General features: G+C 39.9%; 1 protein-coding gene across 32 annotated transcripts in view; it reads right to left on the bottom strand.

Annotated features, from left to right (window-relative positions):
* SORBS2 (sorbin and SH3 domain containing 2) overlaps nt 1–23,560 on the bottom strand; it is a 211,019-nt gene that overhangs the window by 42,550 nt on the left and 144,909 nt on the right. For 14 of the 32 annotated variants that reach the window (XM_082715685.1, XM_082715691.1, XM_082715689.1 and 11 more), the window contains 7 exons: nt 19,957–20,023; nt 18,799–18,843; nt 15,330–15,519; nt 13,277–13,391; nt 5,955–6,113; nt 5,167–5,250; nt 3,370–3,426 (listed from right to left, as the gene is read on the bottom strand). In XM_082715685.1, the coding sequence (XP_082571811.1) occupies nt 3,370–3,426; nt 5,167–5,250; nt 5,955–6,113; nt 13,277–13,391; nt 15,330–15,519; nt 18,799–18,843; nt 19,957–20,023 (717 nt within the window). The remainder of the gene's footprint in view (nt 1–3,369; nt 3,427–5,166; nt 5,251–5,954; nt 6,114–13,276; nt 13,392–15,329; nt 15,520–18,798; nt 18,844–19,956; nt 20,024–23,560) is intronic. The other 18 variants (XM_082715664.1, XM_082715694.1, XM_082715665.1 and 15 more) reach the window with 6 other exon arrangements.

Raw genomic sequence — 23,560 nt, 5'->3', positions numbered from 1 at the left:
AATATTAACATTCTTTATGTAGATTCTTTATGGAAATAAGTCTGACAAGCCCTCTTATGTGTAACTCTAAAATTGGTTCTGTTAATTAATATTTTCATTTAATTCCATCTTACTGAGTGAGAATGGAACCTTGCCCAGAAGCAAACAAAAGCACCTTTCTGCTAGAGATCATCCTCCCTTCCTTCTAGACAGAAAAAGCATATTTTAATATTTGTAATTCTTAGAAAACATTTAGATTCCTAGGTTCTCAACTAATATAAAATTAGAAGAAAAAAATTTGGTCCACTAATCTGATGAATGTATATGATGACTTAGCTTGCTGAACTCTGGATTAGACCCTGGAAAGGTGAAAAAAATGAATACTAAATAAGAAGGAAAGCAAACAAGTAAACATATTATATTCTGGTGTAGAAATATTAATTCTATACGTTTGTGGAAGAGCAACACCAAACAGCCTCAGAGCCTTGTGGCTTGTGTGGATCATGACCTTTGTGGACAACCCAATGACAAACCGTAGCTGGTTGTCAAGAAGTGTCGATTGCAGAACGTCCGTAATCACCCCAGAGTGATCAGTGACTTTGAATGGCCAGCTTGGAATGAGCCTGAACAAAATTGTAATGTGGGATATAACACAGCCTAGGCAGTGACAGCTCTCATTGATAAATCAATGGTGTTTTAGATTTAGGCAAAGAAACTACAATTATGTCTCCTTGTGCTGGTTTCCACAATCCAAAATAAACTGAAACCAATTTTGTGATTTTTCTGAAAGGTCAAAGGAAAAAGTCCAATATAAAATTATAAGGAGGGGCGCCTGGGTGGCTCAGTGGGTTAAGCCTCTGCCTTTGGCTCAGGTCATGATCCCAGAGTCCTGGGATTGAGCCCCACATGAGGCTCTCTGCTCGGCAGGGAGCCTGCTTCCCCCTCTTTCTCTGCCTGCCTCTCTGCCTGCTTGTGACCTCTCTCTCTCTCTGTCAAATAAATAAATTAAATCTTTAAAAAATTATAAGGAAATAGTGAAATGTCTAGATAGATGGCTAAGAGAGAAACTTAATGATAATTATGTGAATGATATTCATTCTGAAATGGAAATCGTCTCCAGAAAAGAGGTAACCTCTTTTACCTATTGTGATCTACTGAGTTTATATATTACCATATTTTCACATACCTAAATGAAGTTCATTTTAATATAGTATGGACACTGACTCACTCTACTAAGTGATCGTATGATTAAACTTTGCTTAAAAGTCCTTAATTGTTCTCCCTTAATGCCAGTTTCTCAGTTTTATGGGTTAGAAAGTATGTTATTCATGGCATATGCTAGGCACTTAATAAATGGTAGTTAAGGTAATGTAAGTTAATCAATTACAGATTTTACCAGAAATGTTTTATGTAAGGATATTGAAGATAGAATCCAGTACCTTATCAGAATATTTTTGTATACATTGAAACACCATAATGGGAAATTAATATACTACAGAATCATACAATAGTCCTTCTCAGTTCCAAAGACATAATGGCAAATTAGTTTAACCACCAGCAAAGTGCTTTTTTATGTGACTTTTTTTGCCAGTACCATCACATGTAGAATGCAGAGTTAAGTTTCTGCTATCTTTAGCCCAAGAGTTATCATGTAATGTTAATTATGGGAACTTTTTTCACAAAAATAGTTAACACGGAATAGTATTAAGTAAATAACTTGTTTCTTAAAGTCTTGAGTTCTACAAACATCTCTTGGACGTGCTAAGAAGTGTGGTAGAAAGGGAATGGCGTGGAAGTGAAGGCTATGAGATTTGTATTTTATTTTTAACTTGCTGTCATCTGACCTTGTGATCTTGGACATAATTTTAAAAAAATCGTTGGGCTCTACTTTTCTTGACTTAAAAATGAGTGAGTTGGACTTGGTAATCTCAAAATTTTCTGCCCATTCTAATGATCCACCTTAAAAACATCCTAGAACTATCTGACCAACATATCAGAAAAACACCTGACCAGACTGAATTCCAAAGTAAATTCTCATTCTCTTCGTAGGTCGAAAAGCCTTTCCTCAGTTGTGAAGGTAACATAACATACAACACAGAATTGCTTCTTATATTTGATGGTCTTTAGGGTTATAAGCCTTAGGAATGACTGCAGTCTAGAATGTTCTTGAGTATTCTATTTTGCTTTTTATTGAATATATAAATATTTTGATTACTTCTGTCTGAGCATGCGCTCTGATGCCTAGTTCAGAATCACAGATTGAAGCTTCGGGGGGTGGAGATTTCCTGCTGAGACTGTGCCCATAACCACTACGTGTCCGAAGTACTCTCTGAGGCATTGGTGTCTTCCTACTTTTATTTTCTAGTTGCACATATTTAACCCAGTTAAGACTTTTTGATGACGATAAGTTATTTATTAAGTGTTTTTGTATATACTGAGGACCACAGAGAAACCACTGTGTAAAACCAGTTTATATACTCTGCTCCCATTCTAGCTGCTTCTAAGAGTTACCACAGGGAGGCTAATGTTTAGCAAAATTGTCACTTTTGCTTAGGTCAACCAGTAAGTCTTAAATCTGCCTTCCAAAATCATTTCATTTTTTTCTTTGCAGAAATCAGGATAAAAAGCTTTGACGCTGGAGTTTCTCTTCCTTTTTCAGACTCTCTTTGACGCAATCAAATAAAATGTAGCACTGCCTGGCACATATTTTTTTTACCTAGCGGATTGCCGTGAGGATTCTAAAACAGAGACAGCAAATGCATTTCATCTCATCTGCCAGTTATAACCTATTACAGTGGCTGCTTGGATGATAGCATTGAGAAGGATTAGTAATGCCTGTCAAGGATGTGGAACTGGGAAATTGGGACATACATCCCAGTTGTTTGTCAACTCTATTCTTGATCCTAGCTGGTGCTAAAATCCACAAATCGTATTTAGGAAAATGAAAGAATTACATAAATTTTAAGAATATGTGGGCCATAAACATGTAATTAAGAACCTAACTGTCATTCTGCACCTCCAAGCGTGATGGCAAAATGGCTCTGTGTAGTCTTTGACCGTCTAATCAAAACAGATGCTTGATACAAGCACTAAGCGTGCACTTTTGATTTTTTTTTTAATTGTCACACTCCTGGACACCAGGACTGTGTTGAATAGTTCAACGGAAATTGACGGCTGGAATGATTCTTCACCACGTTTCAGAGAGAGCCAACCACAACTTTGGAATGATTAATGTCTAAGCAATGATGCTGGATACGACACAATGATGCAAAGACAGATTTTTCCAAAACAGCTTAGACACTGTGGTGAGTTGTTACAACACAGACGGTTCAGAATCACAGTATCAGCTCCTAAGAGAGACATCTGAAAAAGAGAATAATTTGTTTTTACCTCATTGGAAACACCAGAAGAATGATCTCGAACATAGTCCAGAGCCTTTTTAGGGGGCTGGGTGTAGATGCACCACAGAAGCAGAAGGTGTAGAGATGGAATGGAGGAGAGTCAATGGCAGCAAGGAATGGACATGTGGAAAAGGTGACAACAGTTAGAAACTGAGTGCTGACAGCGTCAGACACACATAAAGAGCGCACGAATGGAGCCAAACGGGGGTGGCCTAGGAGGAAGAGTGCAGTGTTCGTAAATATTCTCAAGCACTGGGTAAAATCACTAGCGATGGGATTAGTATATTTATAAACTCATTTGGTCACATCAACATGAGCACTCGTGGTCTCTAGCCACAAAGGAAGCCAAGTTACATTAAAGAGACATTAAAGGCACAGGTAGAGAGCATGCTGGTAAGTTTCCATGTGGGGCCGAACATGATTATAGACAAATGCTGATAGTTTAGGCTCAGAACAGAAATTCATCTAGTCCCTACAAACCAGGTAATCAGTAATATCAATACATACAAAATAAAGCCAGAGGATTTTTTTCTCTAAAATAAAATGCATTTATATGAATACTTATAGAAATAAGGGGGAAAATGAGAGAAAACACTTTTCCTATTAGGTATAAAAAGTCTAGGAAAAATTCTTTGGTTTATATTCCTTTACAGTCACTTTTGATCCAGTTCAATAAGAGGAAACCTAACCAAGTGTCCTTTGCATTTTAATGGATGACAGGGACAACTATAACCACTCAGTAACCAATAAATATACGGTCAGTTTAGGAGTCTATAAATCAGTATCTGATACGGTAAAAGAAAGATCACACTCTCTGATCTTCAATAAAGTTCTGTGCAATGGAATTGTTCTGTTCTTTAAAAATTTTAAAATTCAGGAACATCAGTAAGACTAAAAAAAAATACCTAAATGACGCCTATCAAAAGTATAGCTATTGGTAGATAGAGATCCCCAATGAAACTTTTAATAAAGGAAACTGTCATTTAGGGCTGGTGTTGACTCTTTTTCCCAAGTACACTAAGCAATTCTCGTTAGGCCCACCTTTGGTGGGGGTCTGGGGCCAAGATGTTTCACTAACATGAAACTAGAAATCAAGGTTCATAGGATTTCTTTATTTTTTCTCTTTCCTTATATCCCTAAGAGTAAAGGAGATATTTTATAGAGGTATTTCTAATACTGACAGTATAGTACTGAAGGAATTGGCCAGAGATTTTTGGTGTGTTCAATAAGCCTGGGGTTTTAACTTCTGACTCTACCACTTGCTAGCCTGTGCAAAGTACTTGTCCTCTCTGGTCTCTGGTTTCTTCTTATTGGAAAAGCCTCCAGAGAACTGAGATAAAGAGCTCAGAACCCAGCACTCGCCAGTGCTTGGTAGTTCTTCAGCAAATGGGAGCTATAATAATAGTAATTATTTTCATAGATGTCACTCTATTTCTTCTGATTGAACTAGACCAAAATGGACTCTAAGCAAATATAAATCTTCTATAAACCTCTAACAATTGCCTGAATATTCTAGGACAGAAACTATCTCAGCGTTATGAATTTGTTTAGATACGATCTTCCTAATGCATGAGGCACGGTAGAGACAAAGCACATAGGAAGGGTCTGAGCAGGGTTAACCATTTGGTACAGAAGCGGATGAGGGCTCAGCCGCACCCAATTTGTCTAAACAATACATTTGACTTTTGTTTTGTAAATGACACCTATCTCTTCTGGTAATGGTATTTTTCATCAATCAAACAACATTCTCCTAATTTTCTTATATTAATAGTCTAGCCTCACTTACCGGGCGTCCAAACTCCAGTTCTGAAAAGAATTTATACCAGGGCTCATTTTCTAAATCTATGTCATCTGGATTTATGCGATCAGTCTGGAGCAGATGTGAAGGAAAAAGGGAAGGAAGAGGCACACTGAGCTGAGTGAGGGAAACGCCGTGTGGTATGAAAAACACGCACGCGCATTTGCACGCAAACATGCACCAACTCTCATCCCACAAATCTTAGCAGGAGAGAACAAAGGATGTAAAGTAAAATGAGTAAAATTAGGATATGAAGATGAGCTTAGATGGCATTACCTAGGCCCCTAGTCAATTCCTCTGTCCATCTCTGGCCTTTTTTTTTTTGAATTTGCAGAAATACGAAAAACACTGTGATGGCCAGAAGGAACATGGATAGCATCCCAGAACTAGGCTAATGTTAGCCGATTCAAGTTAAAATAGACTCAACTTAGTCACCAAGTAGTTGATCTGGGGGAGTCGCTCCACCGCCCCTGTCCTCACTGATCCCAGCATGTAAGGCTGCGTTCCGCAGGCAGCTGGCTTGGGTGCAGGTATGTGGAGAGCGTGGCGGAGAGGGGGAGGGAGAAGGTGGGAACAGAAGTGGGGGGAGGGGTGAAAGGTGCTGGGGGGCTGTTAGGGGTCGACTGGCATGAAGAACCTGGGGTCTAGTTGAGAAAGTAAGGGGCAGCAAGGTGGAGTCAGCTAGGGCCAGGCTGTCCCCTTAGCCTCTGGAAAGCAAGGGCTACCCCTGATTTTCCCGAAGGGCATTAGAAAAGGTAATGAAGGAAGGAGCTCACCAAGGTGGGGGAAAGAGTCGGGGTGCACGGGCTTGGTATGGGGAGGCCAGTCCTGGGCGGAGGGGAGGGGCTACCCGTTACTTCTCCGTCTCTTGAAACAGAAAGAGGCTTCCGGCCGGGTTCTTTTGGAACAGGTGTCAGAGTTGTTGGGAGAGGGGGCTGTAAGAAAGGGGTGAAGGAAACACTGATTCGTTAGATGGAGCTTCTTGATGGGACGAAGAGGACACCAGTGAGCAGGAGGAAATGTTTCAGAAAAGTTAAGGTGCCCCTGGGGAGACCCAGATAACTTAGAGAATGGTCTGGAGCCCTGAAAAGATGTGAAGACAAGGAGCCTCCTAGAAAGTGAGGCATGATGACATTTTTATGAGCTACCACCCCAAGAATCTCCTTCTCCTGTCTACCTTCAGCTGGAGAAATGGATCTGGAGGTGGTTGGGTTTCCACACTACTGTAGCTGGCTAAGTGTGGGGAGAATCGCACTCTGGTTTGGTTGACACTGTGATTCAGGGAAGAAGCCAATTTTCATAGTTGACTTGCTCCCCTCTGGTGGTGTTTCTGAGTATTGTGAAAACTAGGAGTGTTAATATAAACAGCTTGAGAAAGTACATACAATTGCTTTAGTAGTGGAAAATTCAGACATGGAACATTTACTTTATCCACAATATCCTGAATGCTTTTACATAATATACGCCTGATCAGACTGATTCATACTATTGACTTAATATTAAGTGAAGATGCTTAAAGTACCACATGTGGGTTATTACTTCTTTAACCATTATTTGCATGGCACTAATTAAACATGGTGTAGCTGGACAGTGATATTTTAAGTCAGGAAAAAAAAAATATATATATCTCAGTTCCCTAAAAGCCATTTACCTTGGCCAGAAGAGGACATAATCTTCATACTATCGAGGGTTTTGAGATAGCAGTTCCTATTCAAACAAAACCCATTATTTTGACATTAGCTTGTCCAAGTGTTTTATTGCCTTTTTGAATTCCCAATCATTTTGTTAATAGGATAGAGTCTGTATGCAAGAATCAATTATATCCAGAGTATTTTAGAGATGAGCTTTTTATTTCAATATTTTATAATAGGAGATTATCATGGTAGCTACAGACAGCAATAGGAAAATTTGAGGCATCATAACAAAATAGTGAAAGGGGCTAAGTTATCCAAAAGATGTGATGATCATAATGATAAAGACCTTGAGTAATTCTGGGGGATGTTTATGTGGAATGGTGAGTGATAAAAGCCGAATTCAGTCATGTGTTTCTACAGTATTTGTAATGATATCGTGAAGCCTGTGTTTGGATGAACACAGGAAGAAAACACAATTTACCAAAAACAAAACAAAACAAAACAAAAAAACAAAACAGCAACAACAAAAACAACTCACAATGGCATTCTGGTATTGAGATGGTTCTTTTCCTTCTTTTAAAATCTTATTTTGCATATATAATGGAGTACTATGCAGCCATCAAAAGAAATGAAATCTTGCCTTTTGCAACGACGTAGATGGAACTAGAGGGTATTAGGCTGAGCAAATAAGTCAGTCAGAGAAAGACATTATCATATGATCTCCCCGGTATGAAGAATTTGAGAGGCAATGTGGGGGATTGGGGGGGTAGGGAAGGAAAAACTGAAACAAGATGGGATTGGGAGGGAGACAAACCATAAGAGACTCTTAATCTCACAAAACAAACTGAGGGTTGCTGGGGGGAGAGGGGTAGGGAGAGGGCAGTGGGGTTATGGACATTGGGGAGGGTATGTGCTACGTTGAGTGCTGTGAAGAGTATAAACCTGGCGATTCACAGACCTGTACCCCTGGGGTTAATAATATATTCTGTTAATAAAAAATGAAATCTTACTTTGCTTTACTATCATAATGTTGTGGAGAATATCCTGTAATTACTATGGTAAAGATTGCAGAAAACCTGATTCAATTTATAATTGATTCTATAGTGCAAAGTACTAATTGAGATTTTGATCTTAGCTAAAATGCAGTTTTCCTCCTGTTATTTAGATAATGGCTATAGAATACGAATATTTTATGGAGTAGCTCTACTGGAGCTGAATTTTTAGGGTAATTGACATTAGAGGGAATTTTCTTTTTTTTTCTTTTTAAAATTTTTTTCAAAGATTTTTGTTTACTTATTACAGAAAGCACGTGCAAGCTGGGGGGAGGGGTAGAGGGCGCAGACTCACCGCTGAAGTTAGACTCAATCCCAGGACCCTGAGAACGTGACCAAGCCAAAGGCAGCCACTTAACGGACTGAGCCACCCAAGCACCCTGACATTGGAAAGAATTTTCTAGTAGTTTTTGTTCTGTCTATAGAGGCCTAGTACTTCTTCCACAAGAAAACGAATCTTTGATTCTTTCAAATCTCCTTGCTTTTAATATTATAAACTTAATAATATTACCAATTCTTGATTTTATGATTCTGGTTTCACATTTAGCATTTTGTTTTGCTAAAGGGAGATAGAAATTTCTCTTGGAGTAAACAAATTTGTTTAAAAAACATTTTGAACAGCAGAGGGCAGCAAATTTACTAAAAAAATAAGTATATTTACCAGTGGTTACAACTTCATTTTAACTTTCACCTTAAGAAAATACATAACAAACAGATACACGAAATCCTGATGTATAGAAGTATATTTCTATGATAGAATGTGGAAAAGGAAGACTATCTACCATCTTGCACCATAGCTTTGAATGACAGTTTTTAATTATGATTTTTTAGGTTAAAAATTTAATGTAGAGTCTCAGATTCTAGTGTCATCTAGAATCCATCCAGTAGAGAGAATGACCCAAACAATGATCATTGATAATTATCTATAATGTTGGAACTTAATGAGAGGCATACTTTTGAGTATAGCTTTTATGGTAGAGAGATGCAAGTGGCAGAACTAGAATTTTCTTTTCACTGTGGTTGACCTATTGAATCGCCTTAGTTATGCAACAATGATATGTATTATGTAGCAATCTAGATCCCTGCTAAGGTATACAGAAACCTCACAAAAGTCAGTGGTAGATAGACACATGGTCCGCCAACAGTCATATATACACACTCAGAATCTCACTAAATCAACACTTTCCATGCAAAACTTGAAAATTCCTTTGAGTTGTTTGACACCGATGTGAACACTGGGAAACTTAGGAAGCCTGATCATGTGTTACTCTAATTGCTCATAAAAACAACCAAAAAAAGCAGATACATTGTTGCACATTTTTCTGATCTTTTTTGTTCTCTTATTACTTTGAAAAACCTAGCAAATCTGTGCTGAAAACAAATGTGTTTCAGTGCAAGAGGAAGCATTTAAGAAAATCTAAAACTATAAATCGGACGGATTCTTTTTTAAAGACAATCAAGGGTGAGCCGTTCTTAAAGTTTTTATGTTTTCTACAATTTCAAAGCATATAGTTGCTTTTGAGGTTACAGAAATTCTACTTTTCTCCATATTCTCATTATAGACATGTAATTTCTGTATGTGGTTCCAAACAAAAAGAAGTGTTCACATAACTTAGTTCTTAAAAATTTATGCTCATTAGATTTTAAAGCTTTAATGGTATTCACCACTGTGTTTTATATTTATTCTGGTTCCGCAGTAAATGATATATGTATTGAGAGTTGGATTCAAAACCACCAGATGAAACTCCCCAAATTTTTATACATTAAGCTTTGACGATCATCATGGATAAGGAAGTATAAATTCACTGCGGGTTTAAATTGCATTTCAGCTCTGTTTTCGGTGATTATTTCTTTCTGCTTTTATCATTATGTACTGGCTTAGTTACTGTAAAGAAAGGTAATGTCTTCCTATTGTTTTCATTTTACCACATGCAGAGAGATCCTGAATATGTGCTTACTTTGATTTGATTTAATTTAATGTAATTTAATTTTGGCTCACCTATAAATATATCCAATCCAGATGGGATGTAAAGTTTCTATTAATATAATCTCAGCAGAGAGTTTGTGTGATTGCTTCACGGACTACATGTGGTTCAAGTCCATTAATGGTAAATTCCTGGTAATTGTGAAGTACTTTTGTAGATCAAAGATTAGGCCCCTTTAATCAATGTTTTCAAACTTACAGTCAAATGAACATCTACAGCTTTCAAGAAACTGCACTGACCTTTACTTTCCTGCTAAAACCAGAAACACTTCTACCATTGATTCCTAAGGAAGAAGGGCATCCCTTTGGCCAGAGTCTGGGGGAGGACTTTTATTCAAGCGGTTTGGCCCCCTCTGCCCACTGTGTATTTCAGGGAATCAGGGGATTAGGGAACCATAGTTACTAATAGCCGTGTGTCAGATCCCCTTTGTGTACTTTGATGGACACCCACGTTGCCGTTTGTTGCTAGGAAAGTATAGACTTTATAGATGAGCCACAGAACAGGGATCAACCCTCACCGGTTTTACCCACTAAACACAAGGGTAAAACCTATATTCATTCATTCAGTTATTAGTCCGATGGCTATTCACTGAACACCTACCATGTGCCAGGCATTGTGCTGGATGCTGGGGATACAACGCGTGCACTAGACACGGTCCCTGCCTTCAAGGTGCTTAACATCTAATGAGGGACACAGACAAGTCAACGGGCCGTTAGAATTCAGGGTGTCAGGAGGAAATGCCCATTGCTATAGGCACACAGTAAGGGAGTTTTACTTCCCATCCCCGTCCCCAGGTGTCAGCCATGGTGCCCTGGGGAAAAAGAGACAAGGCCACAGGTGAGATGGGACGGAGAGAGAGCTTTCCTGGCAGAGGACGGGCCTGTACAAAAGTCCAGAAGGCAGGCATTGAAGGCTGTCTGTCTAGCTGGCTCACGGCGAGTTGGCAGGAAGAGCAGGAAGAGACACGAGGCCGGACAGGTCCGCAGGGGCCAGACCACAAGGTTTTTTGGCAATTACATGAAGAAATTTGGGTTTTGCTCTCAGGGCACTTGAGGAGCATTAGGGAGCGTAACTGGGTAGCTGTCCCTCTCATGCGGCAATGGACACACTGTGACCAGCAGAGAGGAGGGGCCAGGGGAGGACTTTGAGAACTTTGAGAGAGAGCGCGGGGAGGCCAGGGTGACGCCTGGAGAGACTGGGCAGATGATGGGGTCATCTAAGAATTCAAAAGAGCAACAGAAAATTACCGAGCGTTTTGTATCATTTACAAAAACTAAATAGGAAAAGAGCAAAGGAATGCTCACAAACCGTTTGGGAGTAAAAAGACAGGAGAGCGCATTCCTTTGAAATCCTCAAGTTTTGTTCATTTGCTACTATACCACGATCATTTAGCAAATCTGCTCTTCATCTCCTACACCTTGTGGGTTAAAGATGCTCCCGGATCCTAAGGAAACCACAGCAGTCTCTGCGATATCACTGTGCAGTTAGACTTTTGTCTTTTTTTTTTTTCTGCTTTAGGGAGGCAATGATAATGAATTCAGGGTGACAAGAAAAAAAGAGGATAGCCTGTTCCTAGAATAAAAAAAGGCCACGCCAAAATGGCATAGATGACTAGCCCAAATCCTTTTGCATAGCGCTGGCCCCCTGCAAAATTGCTCAGGAGGAATAAAAATGTTGGTTCTTTCAGTTTCTCCATATGACACCCATTCTCATTTCTTTCCGGGTTTCGTGGTTCCTTCCACTTCTTTTTGCCTGTGGCTGCAGAGCCCTGTCCATACCCAAATCTCCAGCAATGCCATGATCCCAGAGCTTTCTCTCCTTAGAATACAAGTCTAGCTTCGCATACTCATCGAATGAAAGAGTCAGAGCTCCTCAGGGTGGAGACTGTGTCTTGGTCACTACTGTGTCCCAGCACCGAATACAACATCAGGCACATAGTTGGTGCTCAGTAAATGTTACTGAATGACTCAATAATGGAAATATCCTGGTGAGGGAGCTTCTAAAACCCATCCTATTTCCTGAGACCACAGCTACTAAAGCATTCAGTACAATCACAGCGTTCTTATAAATTGTCAGGAAGATCACCAATGATCATTTAATTATTTACATTTAAATCTGAGGCTCATTATGTTGCAGAATTATTTGCTACTTTCAGTTTTTTGCAATGGTAACGTCATGGTTCACTCAATTCTCAGACTAGAAATTTCAAAGGATGATATGCAATTGTACAAGCCGGTAAACGAATTCAGAGTTTGCACTAAGCCTTCAAACTAGTGATGTTCCTTTTTTTTTTTTTTCTTTCAGTTTTTCTGGTGAAGTTCTGTTACTCTAAAAGATAAGAGTTATTTGAAGAAAGGCAAAGAAAGCTTACATACACGGTATGTTTGAATTGTGTGATTATAAGGTTTTTGAACATATTTCTGAAGAACATAACCATAAATACAGGGTTTCAAAAATGAAATCAAGGGCGCTCATGTTGGGTGTCGTAAGGCAAGGGTTTCCAATCAAATTTCAGGGCTGGGCTTGCATTCTATGTAATAATGTGCTTTCTTGGATACTCTTAAAGGAGTGAACAAAGAAAACTTTTTCCTCTTCACTGACAGCACCCAAAATTCTTTTAAGACAATGAGGAGTGTAAATTATAGATGGACCTCTAGATGCAGGTTTTGATAGAGATGCCAAGGAATTATAGTTTCAAAGAGATCCAGAGGGCACGGTCGAGGAGGGAAAGCAGAGGACTCAGAAAGGGGGACTGGGAAAATAAAAGCCAAGAGGGCCAGAGAATAACCCTATTTGTTATATTGCACTTGGAAGAACCAAGTGGTTATTTTCAAGTTAATGTATCTTTTTGTTTGCATGGATGAAATAACTAGGAAAAACCTCTGCCAAGTTAAATAGAATCTTGATCCATTAGATGGACAATCAGGAAGCTTGAGGCTTGGTAACCTGAGAGAGATTTAATAAGAATCAATTAAAACAACTTGTTTTTTTAAAAGAAAGGCATTTGGGAAATTTCCCCTTAATTCAAAGAAACATTAAGCAACCGATGTGGAAGGGATGGACTTTGTGGGCCCATTTGTATCAGAGAGACTAATGCATGATTTTTCTCATTAGCAATATAGACTAGCAATTAAGTATTGCATTTATGAATTTAAAAAACATTAAGCTCAGGGCTGTGATGAGGCACAGCTATAGTTCTATGAAAATGGGTCCCCTGTTTGGTTGGTAGGGATAATATATTAGAGAGCAAATCTCTAATTCTCAGACAAGAGGCACGAATCATGATACAAAATCAACTTGATTTCTAAACACCGCCAAATCCATAAATTACTTTTGCGACAAACATTGCTAAAGCATACAAACTTCAAGTCTGCTTGGGAACCCAGAAACCTAGAGAGCCGGCATTCTGTTTAGGGCAAGTGCTTACTGGTCTTTCATGCTGGAGAATGGATGACTTCCCGGGTTCATATTCAAAAATACTCCTTGGCTCAGAACGAAATTTTCTTGTGTCCACTTTTCTATCTGGAGGATCCCAGTCATGCCTAGAAATAAACAACAATTACATAAAAATAATTCTGAATGCTTCAAGCGGTACTAGAAAACCACTTGCTATCTGTTTACAGAGGTTAGCATAGGTTTTTAAAAAGTATCTCAGTATAGAAAGTTAATCTGCAAAAAACACTACATGTATATGTTGTTTTATATAAACGATTTAAGGAAAGCCATTCTTTTATTTCATATTATATTTTCCTCTTTTTTTTTTTTTTAATGCATGATCTTGCTGGCTCAGTAACTCACACAGGGGTATACAGAAATGCACGCAGCCAGGACTCTCCTTGGAAACCCTGGGGATGGTGTACAAATCACAGCTGTGTATATTCATGTCAGAGTAAATGGCGGTTATGGTCCATTGAGTTATGTGAGTTTAGCTCACCGCTCTGTGACCAGGCATCCTTGATCCAAAGTGACAAGGAGTAATGTACACGCCATGCTTGATCTTATTTATCCTGCAAGTGGCGTCACAGTTTGGGAAAAGTACAAAAGTGTCACTTGGGCTGCCGTCCACAGAAGCAAGCTGTGTGGCTGCAGAGAGCCTCCTTTGGTGTTACCCTTGAAAAACCGGATTCAGACAGCCACCCTCTTGCATAAGAGACCTTGGAAGCAGCTCTTTTTCCTGAACTAATATCCTTCAAAAGGAGGTCAACAAAGAACTTTGGAAGTAAAGCTTTTCTAGGTAGCCAGGACGAAAGAAGGCTTCTATTAAAACAATGTATACGGAAGCAGCTACAAAATCTTAAGTGATGATCATATTTCTTAATGAGAAATTTATTTCTACTAAGCATAGGACAAATAATACATTTAAATTTGAGTTAATTTGGGTTCATTTTTAATAGCAGGGATGCTGTTTTGTGTATAGACAATTATTTCTCAAATTTAGGGTGTCACACTTATAAACATACAGTTTATCATGAGGAGATTAAAGTGAGGACCTCTTCACACGTGATGTGTGTCTGTTTCATGGTATCTTGTATCCTCTATACTCATCAGTTACTCTTAATGGTACAGTGAGATAAATATAGTATTTATGGGATGAATAGGATAGGTGGATGCTTAAGAATTAGTATTAATGTTGAATGATTCTTAAATTGTCCTTAATTGCCAGAATCGCATGGGCTTTAGAAAGAGCTGAGTTTGAATCCTGGCTTGGACATATGAGCTGTGGGAGCTGAGAAATTTACTTTAATTCCTAAACCACAGTTTCTTCTCTCTAAAATGGGTTTAAAATAGAACATATTGGGTCATTCTCAGAATTAAATGACATAATAGAGGGAAAGTACTTAGCATAGTGAGCTCTCAACAAAGGTAGAGAGTAATCTATAAGTAGATTAGTCATCATCTTAATAAAAATTACACAGTGAAAGTGTGTTTATAAATTTTTATTTTTGTGTGAATAGTTCCTATAAAAATTTAGTGGAGCAATGAAAATTAGTATCATCTTGAAAAGCTGGTAGAAATGAGTCACAAATAGACACTAACTACTGCCTTATATATTATTTATGACTAACCTTGCCTGGTTTCAAAAAGAGACTGTTGTGTACCAGAGGGGAAACTGTAAATCATTAATAGACCTAACATTTCAAATCTGAGGAAAATGAAAATTAACCCCAGAGTCTCTGACATGCAATGTCAAAGGAAGTAAGTGTCAATTAATTCTACTTATTCGTCTTCTTATATACATTTATTGATCAAAAAGACTGTGCTCATGTTACTTCAAACCTAGGGGATTATGAGATTATGAATCAAGATTCTGTTTGCTACAGTCGCACCAGAGGAGGTCAACAGGGCGCATGCGCTCTCGGAGGTTCTGTGCCTAGCATCTCCGTAACGTAAGCACCAAGTCTCCTGCTAGAGTCTCCTGCCGGATGGTCTTACTTCTATACTAAACTGAGGATAAGCTACTTCGGGGGGAAATGTCTTACTTTTCTGTTGAAGATCGATCTCTTGGCCGAAGTGGAGGAGGAGGAGGAGGAACATGTGGGGGAGGGACAGGGGAGGAGGCATCCTTAAAGACATCAGTGCCATTGTCCGAGTGACTTTTGGAGAGGGGTCTGTAGGTCTGGGTCTTTGCCGCAGGATGTGACTGAGCACTGTAGGGTGAGTTGTATAGGCCTGTCGTGAAACACAACACGACAAAACAAAAAGAAGCAGATAACATTTTAAAAGCACATTAAATTACTTACACCCCACAAAATAACAACATTGTTATCAGTAAGCATATCCATGATGCATGCATTGGGGGGTACTTCTTAATCGATTTATGAATATTATTAATTTATTAAGCATGATTAATATATTAATTTGTTATTGATATATTCTGTACACAATGACTGATTACGGTAAATCTTCAACAATCATTTTGAAATTAGTAATAATTCAGACTGGTATTAGGAATCAACTTACAGGTGCTCAAAGGAAAATTTTCTCCTGGGTAATATAAACTAAAAACATAGTTAAGTTTACAAAATAGTTCCCAGAACCATTTCCAAATATCTTCTATTACTTTAAAAGTTCTGACTTACATGTGATCGTTGACATGTTAATTGTAATTGAACAAAATATTGAGCAAGTTGTACGTGTGCTGTGTATAAGCTTTAAGCAAGGCTTAAGGACACAAAAATCCCCTTTAAGCTTGTAGTGGATCTGGGGAAATGGGGCACGGATAGAACTGTGATTGAAAATAATTGGGGGATGCCTGGGTGGCTCAGCCGCTTAAGCATCTGCCTTCAGCTCAGGTCATGATCCTAAGGTCCTGGGATCGAGTCCTGCATCAGGCTCCTTGCTCAGCAGGGAGCCTGCTTCTCCCTGTGCCTGTCGCTCCCCCTGCTTGTGCTCTCTCTCTCTCTCTCTCCCTCTGTGAAAGAAAGAAAGGAAGGAAGGAAGGAAGAAAGAAAGAAATAAAAAATAATTGGAAACATGATAAAGGGTAAATGAGGAAAATACATATTAAAAATTAAAGATTTTAAAAGATGGTGGATTGGTCAGAGAAGATATTACGGAACCCATGGCACTGGAGTGAGCCTTGGAGGATTGGTTTGGGTGGGTGCGTGGGGGAAGTGGGCAGCAGAGATGGCTTAGGGAAAACAAAACAAAACAAAACACAAAAACAGGCAGGAAGGACGAGACAGAGCACAGTGGGACGCAGGGTTCGTAGAGAGCGAAGAGGCTCGTTCCAATTGTTTTGTCTACCAAAGAAATAGCAAAACCACCCCTAAGGGCTCTGCGAGGTTATATGTAACTACTGTTCAATTTACTAATTACTGAAGGATACAGAATTTCAGTAGTAAAAATCAGTATAAAAATTCTGAATTTCCTGCCACCTGAATCTTTGGAGTCAGGTCAATTTTCATTCATCGACTTCTCCTGAGGGGCCATACACACTGCAGTGACAAATGATCAGCACGGGAGTTTTGACCTGCTCCGTTTCCGACCTGGGCCGGTTCACCCCTCCTTAGGCAACCTGGTGGTCCCCCGCTCCCGGGAGGTCACCATATTGATGCCGAACTTAGTGTGGACACCCGATCGGCATAGCGCACTACAGCCCAGAACTCCTGGGCTCAAGCGATCCTCCTGCCTCAGCCTCCCGAGTAGCTGGGACTACAGGCGCGCGCCACCGCGCCCGGCTGCAGTGACAAATGAAAAGCCAATGTCTGGGGATGCCTGGGTGGCTCCCGTGCAGCTCTTGGTTTTGGCTCAGGTCATGATCTCAGGGTCATGGGATGGAACCCTCCATTGGGCTCTCTGCTCAGCAGGGAGTCTGCCTGAGGCTGCTCTCTCTCCCTCTCCCTTTGCCCCTCCTCCAGCTAGTGCCCCCCCCCCCCAAATAAATAAATGAATCTTTAAAAAGAGAGAGAGAAAAGAAGGAAGGAAGGAAGAAAAGATAATGTCTGCACTTACTGTTTGGCTCAGATTCTACAATCAGACTTCAACTTTACAGCTTGCGAAAAATAAAACAGGGCCCAAATGGAGTCACTTCTGTAGGCTGAGCCCCATGTCACCAAATGGACACTTAATTACAGTTTTGGCTTTGCTAGAAACGGAATCTTAAACCAGATGATCAGGAATTGCCTGACCAGCACCAGGGAGCTCACCTGCCGTGCCCCAAAGGAAAACTAATCTTGCAATCACCTTCCCACTTTTTTTGTTGTTGTTTGGTTTTTTGGCCTAGTATAGCTTCCTTGTTTGGCTCCCTTCTGCCCTATAAAAGTCTTTCTTTTTGTACAGCTCCCCAGAGCTCCTTTCTATCTGCTAGATTGGATGCTGCCAGATTTGTGAATCGTTGAATAAAGCCACTAATACCTAAAATTTACTTGGCCGAGTTTTTGTTTTGTTTTGTTTTGTTTTTAACAAACCAAACCCAGGAGGTGAGTCCGGAGAAACCGTGGCTAGGAATACAAGTTGAGGGAAACATTTTCCTGGGCTTCCTCTTGTCATCTGGGAAGAGGGAGGACCCAAACCTGAGAGGTCTTACAGTTTGCTAACCTGGTTCTGCCCGGTTTTTCTTCTCTGTTTGTCCTTGGAGACCAGTCAGCAGAATCCCTAACAGTTAAGGGGCTTGAGGGCTGGCCTTCCGGCATCAAGGAGAGGAGAGTCTTGTGCAGTTCTGCAGCTGACAAGGGGACCCCTAAGGGAGGCGAGGTTGCTGCCGTTGAGGGAGAGGGGAACAGCCCCATGTCAGGAAAGGAAAACCAGGCTCTGCGACAGTCTCTAGCCTGGGGGTGAATGGCAACAGGAGGCTCTCCATGGGGTCCCCTAATGTGACATTTAGGAGAAAGGGAAATATTCTGGAGGGGTCCTTCACTCCAGCCTGCAACCGAGTCACACGACAACAATGCACTCAAACGCAAGGAGAAACGCCCAGAATTGCGGGGGGTATCATCAGGATGGTTGGCAACTCCGCATCAGGAAAGTGGCCCCGCAGAGTGGGATTTCAAAAAAAAAAAAAAACCCTTCAATGAATGTTTGCATTTTGGGAGCACACGCAGGGACAAAGTCACAGAATACTTTGCCGGACTTGTTTTTTGTGAAGTGTGTTTGAACGATCTTACGCAATCGTGACCACGCTTGCTGCTGATAAAAGGAGATCTTTATCTGACTTCATACCCTAGTGACAGCGTGTTCTTTCACGCTGTCCTTCAGACTTGGGTTAAATATTCCTGAGGCCCAGGATAAAATGACAGTGAGAATGAATGAGAGAAAACAGTATTAGTTCTCATTTCCATGAGAAAAGATCGATCCTCGGGTCATGCATGCTTGAGAAAAGAAAACCAGCAACCTCTTAATTGTACAAACTGAAAACATGCGGCTCAAACGGGTGAAAAAGTGAGTGTGAGTGCTTCCAAGCATTGCCGAGCATATAGCATTCATCGTCAGCAAGGAAACCCGTCCTACCTGCGTTATATGTATAAGGAGTATTATACATGTCTGTGTCATCATCTAGAAAATGAAACATAAATATTATGGTAATACAGATTCGGTCACCATATCATAACAAGACAGTAGAACTTCAGCGAAACAAACAAACAAAAATCTGGTCAAAAACCAGTGTATTGGGTGCCTGGTGCCTGGGTGGCTCCACCGGTTCAGACTCTGCCTTCAGGGGCGCCTGGGTGGCATAGTGGGTTAAGCCTCTGCCTTCAGCTCAGGTCATGGTCTCTTGGTCCTGGGATCCAGCCCAGTGTCAGGCTTTTTGCTGAGCAGGGAGCCTGCTACCCCCTGTCTCTCTGCCTGACTCTCTGTCTACCTGTGATCTCTCTCTGTCAAACTATAAATAAATCTTAAAAAAAAAAAAAAAAAAAAAAAAAAAGGACTCTGCCTTCGTCTCAGGTCATGATCTCAGGGTCCTGGGATCGAGTCCCGCATCGCGCTCCCTGCTCGATGAGGAGTCTGCTTTTCCCTCTCCCTCTGCTCCTCCCCCCTGCTTGGGAGCTCTCTCTCTCTCTCTCTCATTCTCTCTCGGTCAAATAAATAAGTAAATAAATCTTAAAAAGAAAGAAAGAAAGAAAGAAAATCAATGTCTTTTGCCTAGTTCATTATGCCATTATAAAAATGTTTCTAATATTGTTTTGTTGCTGGCTTCTGAAGTTTGCCCTGGCTTATCTGTGACCTATTTGCTCGGGCAGCCCTCTCCCCAGCATGCAAGGTCAATGCCTTTTCCTCCTTTCTTTAGGCAGCTTTCTCTTCTGAATCGCGCACCTCTGCTCACTCTCTCTAAAAGAAGATGACATGTGTGGACAGAGGAGCAATGAGTCTGTTTATGCACCCACTGGGCCACACAACTCGCTGCAGATGGTGGACAGGGAAGGAGCGAGGGAGCAGAGCACCAGGCAGCCCTCCAAGGGTCACCTAATGAGAGGCTTCTTGGCAGCTCAGGAGTGAGGCAGGAGCACAGGTGTCTGTGATTGGAGGGTGACAGAAGGAGCAGAGGAAAGAGGGAGGGCCGTGGTGTTGCTAGGCTGTTAAGAGTCTATGCGGACGAGAACTCTACAGGAGTAGATGGAGAATTCCCTCAGCCAGGAGGATCGGATCAGAAAACAGTAACGTACATACCTGGCTTGTGCACCATGTGGATTTGCTTAAACATTGTCTTGTACCAGTCCTTTGGTCTGTCAACTGTCTGTAAAAGAGAATGTCCAGGAGTTAAAAAACGGATTCCAAATCTACAGTGTTCCTCAATGTTCTTCTTTCTATACTGTATCTTTTCTCGTAGCAGATCTCTGTTCTGGGATTAAAAATAAAAGATCTATTTCATGATGGTAGTACCAGTAATGTAGCCAGTTATGGCTGCGACTTGTAAATATGTTACCCCTTGTTCGCATTGAGGCTGAATTGACATATTATATGCTATGGTTTTATTTTTTTTGCAAATCATACTGTGCACAGCACTAGATAGTTGGTATTTGCACACACATATTTATATAAAATTCACAGAATCAAAGTTGTGGTGTTGTAATGGTTTGCTTAACTCCTTTTGGTGATAATTATCATTATCCTTAAAAACCTTTTAGTGAGTGTTCTGTTTAAAACATTATTTTTAGAATTAACTAGGGAATATTTTTGACTTTCAAACTGTATTCTGATCAGCTTAAGCTTAGAGAAATAAAAATATGCTATAGTTCTGCAGCAAATCTAAAAAAGATGTAGATATTATCTTGAAATTTTTTAAACATGATAATAGAATGTATGTAACATTTGCCTAGCTAAATTGTAAATTCCTTGAGAGTAGAAGCTCCTTACACAGCCCAGGATTTGGGCATGATAGAAACTGGGCTATAGTGGAAAGAAGAAGTTAGTGTCAGCTCAACCTAGATTCAAATTTCGCTTCCTTTAATTATTGTTTTATACTTCTTAGCAATATGAATTTGGGCCAGTCAGGTAAGCTTTAGGCCTCATTTTTGTCCCTTCTAAGATGAGATTATATCTACATCAGAGGGTTGTATGGAAATAGAATGAAGCCACGTATACAATAAGACCTAGAACAATGCCTAGAATATAGGCTGTGCTCAAGGAACATTACATATTTAAGGATAAAAGAAAGAATGAATCCAGGTTATTGGATGGAATCCTACCTGATTATACACCTGTGAAAGTAGAGCTCTACCTTTATAATCATAATTAAAGATTTTGCTTAGCAAGATCTTTATCTCAATATATCCAGACATCCTCCAGCAAGAAACTCTATCACTCTGTGTATGGTAATAAAAAAACCAGATTTTCCAAGACAATTCTCTTGATATAAAATACTCTGTTAGGACTGCCACAAAAATATTCTTGTAGTTTTTTAGACTGAGCTTTGGTATAGATTTTATATCCTATTTTTTTCTCAGAAATGTGCTAATTGCATTTTTCATCTGGAAATTGAGGGGGTGCCATATTTACATTCATTTTCGTCTCTAAGAATATATAGTTCTGATAATCGCCATAAATATAGATTAACATTAAGAGCTACTTGACTTTGTTAGGAGTCACCCCCTTATTCATTCAAGGCTCTTTTTTTTTTTTTTTTTTTAAAGATTTGTATTTATATATTTGTCAGAGAGAGAACAAGCAGACAGAGTGGCAGGCAGAGGCAGACAGAGAAGCAGGCTCCCTGCTGGACAAGGAGCCTGCTGTGGGACTCGATCCCAGGATACCAGATCATGACCTGAGCTGAAGGCAGCAGCTTAACCAACTGAGCCACACACGTGTCCCAAGGCTCTTTTATACAATGGGAAAAGTGAGGACACTGTTGATTGACTTTATATTGGAGTGGTGGGAGTTGGTGGGAGGGGGGCAGTGTTGAATCAGGTGTCTAGTTAATATTTGCTGGCAGTAGCTAAACATGTATCTTTAAGGGACATGTTCCTAAAAGATCAATTTCTCTTTCATTAAGCTCTATTTCCTTTAGGCATTTAGCACCAGATAATAAGATATCACTTCGTGGACACACGTTTCCCAGCCATACCTGGACACAAGCAAGAGCAACAAGGAAATCGAATAAGTAAGTTGTATCACTGTATATGGCAACGCATCTTGACAGACAGGAATTTTTTCCTTCACTTGCTGGAGGGCACGGATCAGGCAGGAGCTCGGTTCTGCCATCTGCTAGCTTTATATGGTGAGCACAGAGATGCCAGGAAGTGCCCAACTGGTTGGCAAAGAATAGGAAACTGGTATAAGGCAATACTAAAACTCTCTGTCCCTTTCTAAAAGAGGCACTCCAAGCATTTGAAGTTTCTTTAATAAATGACGTCATAGACATATTATGGCTAATGCGGAGATGAAGTATATAGAAGTCTACTCAAATTTACGGATGTTTACTTTCATATATGTCCCTCAGGGTTATTTTAAATGGACAGTTAACTACTAGCAATTCACTATTTGGTTGTTTTCTATAATCTTGGCAGAATCCATCTGCGTTTTACATTGCTACAGCTTACAAAGTATCAGAGCTCTACATTGATGTATCAGGCAGAGACTTCCAAAAAGGGAAAGGACACATATTTTCTACACACGAGTATACAGTGATTCTATTCTATTTTTGCCCCTCTCGAGCTTTGAAAGGGCTCACACGGTGTTATATTTGAACTAGAAGAAAAGAATCTTGTATTTCACTTAACTAGCCGGCTTTAATTAGACAGCCTCCTGGGACCTGAACCCTAGTGATTTTTGTTGTGGTGAAGAATGGTAGTAAAAGGCTAACACAGACGTCCCAGGTCACATGAGAGAAGGCAGACTGAGGAGCCTTCATTCAAATCACTCAAAGGTACATTTGTTGACTTTTGGCTTTCTAGAGTTTCTAGTTTACTTTACAAAATTCTGTTTCCTTGGTATAGGCTGGCGGTCTAAAATGAGACCATAACATGATACACTGAGACAGCACTGCCTTTGGTGGATACACCGAGCAGAATTCCATGTGTAGCAATTTGAGTCTGATCATCATTACTCTCTACACGGATGAGAAAGAAAAAACAACCTTGGAGATTCTTGGCCTGCTGTGGCTCAGAGATGGCCTGACTCAACATTTATAAACACAGCTATACTTGGGGATGTGCTCAGCAAGGCTGAAAAATAGGGACCAAGAATAAGAGTCTTCACAGACCTGCACCTTCTTTGTAAAGTTTTAAAAGCATAAATAAGAGCACAGCTGTATATAAAAATTCTGGTTCCTTATAAGGAACTTCTGGGCTGCTTATATTTTATTTTCTACTTTATAGAACAAAAACTAACATCAAAGCTTTAGTACATGTATTTGCCTATGCATATCTAAACATGCTTTTGATTTGCAAGTAGACAGACAATATAGACTTTTAATACTCCTTGATTTTCACTAACCATCTATGATGTCTGCTTTTTTTTTTTCTTTTGAAAACTAACAAGGAAGTCCTTGCTATGTACTAAAATTATGTCTTATGGATAAAAAAATGGTTCAGCTTTTTGTGTTGTTTCTTATATATCATTTATCATGTTAAAGACACACCCAGAGATCTCAGACTGAAATCCTTTCAGACAGAAATCTGTAACAACATAGAACCAGGGTTCTCCTAATATGTGTGTGACCCGAGGGTCAAGGAAACAAAACCAGGGACACCATTCCTGTCTGACACTGGATCCCTCCATTATTTCGAGAGAAAAAAAAAAAAAGCCAAATTTAACCATTTTGAGTCAGAAATCT

The sequence above is a fragment of the Mustela nivalis genome (genome assembly GCF_964662115.1).
Source record: "Mustela nivalis genome assembly, chromosome: 20".
In the NCBI taxonomy this organism is placed as follows: domain Eukaryota; kingdom Metazoa; phylum Chordata; class Mammalia; order Carnivora; family Mustelidae; genus Mustela; species Mustela nivalis.
This window is presented reverse-complemented; position numbering and strand designations above follow the sequence as displayed.